The 5,470-nt window shown below is 43.2% G+C and overlaps 1 protein-coding gene across 12 annotated transcripts in view; it reads left to right on the top strand.

Moving 5' to 3' along the window:
* The window catches only part of sox5 (SRY-box transcription factor 5), a 279,804-nt gene that overhangs the window by 255,476 nt on the left and 18,858 nt on the right, over positions 1 to 5,470 (top strand). For all 12 annotated transcript variants that reach the window (XM_042217984.1, XM_042217983.1, XM_014329859.2 and 9 more), the window contains one exon: positions 2,153 to 2,317. In XM_042217984.1, coding sequence (XP_042073918.1) covers positions 2,153 to 2,317 — 165 coding nt within the window. The remainder of the gene's footprint in view (positions 1 to 2,152; positions 2,318 to 5,470) is intronic.

The raw sequence follows: 5,470 nt of genomic DNA, 5'->3' as shown, positions 1-5,470 counted from the left end.
TCATGCTCGGCTGGAAGTCCACCCCCACACCACCCGCCTTCCCCTCCTTTGCAGGAGCTACAGTACAGCTAATTGAAGAGCAATGAACAAGCACCGGCTGATCTGATCTCAGCGAGCTGGTCAACTGTGCCGCGTCCATGGAACTCACAGCAGCAGCAATACATCCAGTGCACATGATGTACCTCAAATCATGCACTTCACTCATGTTTGAGAAATCTATACAGATACTCATCAAGGCAAGGCAAGGCAAGGCAAGTTTATTTGTATAGCACAATTCAACAACAAGGTGATTCAAAGTGCATCAGAGAAGAAATGCTTGCTTCTGTGTATTTTACACTTACAAGAGACTACTCAGGAGCAAACAGTAAAGTGTGAGAGCCTTACACTTTAGAGTGAGTGGGGGGGGCAAGGCTCTCAACAGTCAGTGAAAAATGTGGATTGCCCTTTTTTTCCCTCCATAACTCCAAAGTGTTTATCAGGGATGAAGTTACTTTTCACAGTATTTTTGATTTATTTATTTATTTTACCTCTGAATGCAATTCTTGGAATGGCAGGTATCTGTTTTAGAGTGAAATTACAAGTTTAGAAAATCAATAAAAGTAATAGAAAAAGATAGAGAGAACTGTCGTAGAAAACATGCTTTTGCGTTGCTGTTGAATTGTTGGACAGTAAATATTGTACTATTTGAATGAATGGCAGTCATGAAGAGATTATTTCATATTCAAATATGAGATTCTTCCAAAAAGTATGCCGCTGTGCAAGTGTGTGTGTGTGTGCGCGCACGCCAACAGTTTGAATGTCTCTGTTTTTTTCCCCCCTTGGTAAAGAGATAAATGTCTTACTTTAAGATAGCAAAGAGGAGAAGGAGCTAATGTGGCTGTCAAGAGAGATAGAGTGAGGTACAAATGGACAGAGAGAGAGAAACAGCAGTGACAGCATCTCTTCCTTGTCCATTTGCATAAACAGGCCTTTGTTTGACGCCGGTGGCCGGCAGCCAAGCACCAACAGAAGGACGGAAGTTAAACTAAAAAAAAAAAAAAGGATGGTCTTCTTCCAGAAAAATATTCCACCAGAAATAAATAATAACAATTATAACTATTCAAAAAAAAAAAAGAAAAGAAAAGAAAAACAACACATCAGTTACTTCGTGCAAAAACAACCATTATGTTGCTCTTCAGAGGAAGCACTAACAATTCAGAGGAACACAAAACCAGCGTCTTAGAGATTTGTATTAGCCAACATGAAAGTAATTGAGCTTTGCGGGATGATTTTGAGCAGAAAGACAGAAAGAGGCATTTATGAATATTGAAGCTTCGTCCAAGTTGTGAATATTATGCTGTGTCTGTTGCTGTGGAAATACTGGCCAGAGACTGTTTTGTGTGATACAATGCTATTGCATAAATATCCCAGAGTATGTTCGCACCATCGCAGCTCACACCATAATGCTTTTATTTAATTGGAAATTAATTAAATACATAAATAAGAATAACGAAAACAGTGTTTTGGGTTTTTTTGCCTCCTACTGTAGTTATTGAATCAATTTATCTTTATTTTAAACCTATTTCACGACATTTGCGTCTGTTTTTGCATCTTATTGTCGACGCATTAAAAACATCACAGGGCCACTAGACACTCCTGGCATGTCCCATCTGGCATGTAGCGTCACAAATTTCTCTCCTTCTCCATCATCACTTTTTTTTTTTTTTTACCTTGAGCAAGAGCTGGGCTCGCCATCGTGACCTCGATAGGCAGAGTGTTTGCCTTTCTCCCACGATGCACCTGGAGGGGACATGGCCGTCTTGAGGCCTGTCAGAGAGGCTGTTAGCGCTTCTCCCATGGGGTGGGAGGGGGGCTGACAGTGGAGATGTCCCACTCTATCTTTCTGTCACACAAACAGAGGCCGGGCCACTAATGGCCTCTCCTTCCAGAGCTTTTTAGCCGCCTTTTTCTTTTCTTTTCTTTTTTTTTTTGTGGTCTCGACTATTCATTTATTCATGTCATCCTTTCTTCTCCTTTTTTTCTCCTCCTCCTCCCCTCTCTTTTTACCCCCTCTCTTCTCCCTTTCTTGCTGTCCCACCGACCCAACTCTTGCCTCTATCCTGTCTCCCCCTCCCGTCCCTGTCTCTCTACCTGTCTCTCTCTGACCTTGCAGCAGTTGTATGCTGCTCAGCTAGCAGCCATGCAGGTTTCCCCTGGGGCCAAGCAGCATGGAGGCAGCCTTCCTCCCCAAGCCAACCTGGGCACGCACTCGCCACCCACCAACACACATTCACAGAGTGACAAGGTCCGCAGCTCCCCGCCACCAAATAAAACCAAGGTAAGAAAGAAGAAATGTAACATATCTGTGTGTGTGCGCATGTTTTTGTGGTTTGAAAGCTGGCTAACAAGGTTTCTTCGTCAATAACGAGCACGACTTGATGAATGTTTCAAAAATAAATAAATAAATCCACAGCTTAGGAAATAACATTTAATTCCTGAAGTTTTTAATTAGCAATCACATCTGCTTTTCAAATTCCTGTCTCTGATATCACTAAAGTGTTATTTTTCGACAAGTTTGCAAGAAAGCTGTCAATGGAATATTTCAGCTTTCTGTCTGTGGAAGTATTTTCCATAAGTTTTATTTTCTCAATTCAGCATCAGTCTCTATTTCTTTAAAAAAAATTCTTGATGGTAGTTGAAATATTCTTACTGCGTCGGGTAAATTCTTCCAGTTCATTCAGGGGAGAAAAAAAAAATCCAGTCAATTAATGCTCAAAAAGGCTTTAACGGCCTAATTACTCGAACTGCGCACACGCTGGCCTTTCCAGTGTGACCACGCTAGCTGAGAGTGAATGACTTCCAGTGCATGAGCTGAAAAATGTGTTCCCGAGTGTCGCAGACACATTTTTATGTTTTTTTTTCTCTTATCAAACAAGTGCCCCAAGCAGCGATCTGCTTCTCATTCTATTCTCATTCTATACCTTAGTACAACTTGGTCCTCGAATCAGTTCACCTCAAACACCAAAGGTTTATCAGAAACTTCCAGCTGGTATCTGGTCGGAATTCAGGATGTATTGGTGCTTCTGCCGTTTTCTCGGCTGGCTGCCCAATAGGGGCGAGGAGAAGCCTTGTGACCATCCAAGTGGAATTCTATGAATATCTGGTTGGCCATTGGGACACATACCACCTCTCTCACACACACACACACACACACACACACACACAGTTACACACACACACACACACACACACACACACACTCACACACACACACACACAACACACACACACACACACACACAACGCACACTCCTACCACCCTCTGTCCACTCTGTGACCCTCATAAATGTTATAGTCAATCATAAACACAGGCACTGTGTCTATAAGTAATTCTAGACTATCAAAATCCCACCAAGTTCGACAAGCTGAATTCACATTTGTTGCCACATAAATAAAAGCTTCCGGGTTTCCTCTTCTTCTGCCTTCCTTCTTCTTTCCTTTGTCTTTCCTAAACTCTTCTTTCCTGTCCTCTTTATTTCCACTTCCACATCTTCTTTGCTACTTCTAACTTCGTCTCTGTTAATTTCTGCGTTGTTCTTGCCCGGTTCCAACCCCTGTGTTTACTTACGCGCACACACACACACACACACACACACAGAAACACACACACACACACACACACACAGGACTGGTTCATGACAGATATTAAAGCATGTGGTTGACCCCAGAGCTTGCACCCCTACTTCCTTGTCCATCAGCCCCTCCCTACATCTCCATCACGCACACACACACTCTGCCATCCAGCCATCCTGCCCCCACTGTCACACACGTTATTACCATATATATGGAAGACAGGCAAGTGCTGTGGCCTGTGGTGGAGGAGAAGCAGGGAGTCGTAATGGCCTCCCCAGTCCAGCGGGAGTGGCTGACTGGGGAGTGGACCAAGGCGGACCCCGACAGTCTCCATAGAGGAAAAATCGCAGACTGACCACAGAGCTGTTCACAAACATTAGATAAGTGTTTTGGAGAGTTTTCTTTCTTGATTTCTTCTTTCTCTTTTCTTTCTTTCTTCCTCTTACTCTCTTTCAGGCTGACCACTGAGGTGCTCTCACTGATTCCCTTTAACACTCTTTCTCTCTCTCTGGTCGAGTGACATGTATATTTCAGTGGTGTGCTCTCCCTGTGGCTCTATCTCAGGTCTCTAGTCATTTAAAGGCCCACTGCCCGCCTCTGCTCACAGCTGTTTGGACTCAGGCTCACACTGCTTAAGTGCTTTACCCTCTGGTGATACACGGACAAACACACATACATTAAAAAAAAAAGCACACATGCACACACAGGTGTAGAGCTAGGCACCAACTAGAACCTACACACACACACACGGTCAAATCACTGCAGCTGCAATTACATGCAGCTTTCTTATATGCAAGAGTGGATCTTCAGATGCATACAGACCCACACAATGTTGTTTCAATGCACCACACGTAACCCGGTTGCTTCAATACTGCATCCCTATTTGAGACTATTTGATTGTGTAGTAATATGTTTTCTGCACATTGCTTATTTATCCTTTTAATGGCGATGTGCATTATCAGTGGGTACAGAATTCCCTTTGTGAAACCTTGATAGCCTCGTACAGTGCTTCTTAAAGTGGATTCAGGAGACCCTCAGGGGTCTACAGTAATTTGCTATAACTCATAATACTGTGCTTCATTATTTAAGAGTGCATATATGAAAATCATTTACTCAAATAATAGAAGTATATTGTGTTCAATATTCCTGCCCGTTTTATCTTCAAAACTCCTGCATGATTGGAGTCAGATAGAAAATCCACAAATCAACAAGTTAATTTGAGTGTGTGCCACACAGGAAACTACGACAGTGTAATTAATATCTGAACAGTCACTTATAGCTGGAAGGGAAGAAAGAGATGCGGAAGAAAAGAAAGATGCAGAGATGAAGAGTGAAAGGCACATTTAAGGGTCTTGTCCTTAGCACCCACCCCACACACACACACACCCCACACACACACACACACCCCTCTACACCTACACACACGCACGCAGCCCTGACTGGGATAAACTGTAGTGACACACACACTTGTCCTGTTAATTGAACCGTCAGCTCCTGCGATAAGATGCAGAACCCTGATGTCGCTTTCACATGTCGGCATCCACAGAAGTGAAATACAGCCCACACACACACACACACACACACACACACACTTTTATACGTGTTATCTCTCCCCTTCTGCTTCTCCTCTGTCTCTCTGTGTCCCTCTGGCTCTCACTGTCACTCTGCATGTTTTCGGTCTCAAAGCTGGAGACTGTTTCATCAGCCAAGAGAGACACAAAAGCAATTGTATTAATTCAAGATTCCAAGCCTTTCAGAGGCTTTAGAGGCCTCTCACACACATAAACACACACACACACTGTCATGAGATTTAGAGCTTGTTGAACAATGTCTTACAGTGACACACGCACGCACGCAC

Source organism: Haplochromis burtoni, unplaced genomic scaffold, assembly GCF_018398535.1.
Source record: "Haplochromis burtoni strain Fernald_Lab_line unplaced genomic scaffold, NCSU_Asbu1 Contig_14, whole genome shotgun sequence".
NCBI lineage: Eukaryota > Metazoa > Chordata > Actinopteri > Cichliformes > Cichlidae > Haplochromis > Haplochromis burtoni.
Note: the sequence above shows the minus strand (reverse complement) of the source record. Positions and strands in the feature narration are given on the sequence as shown.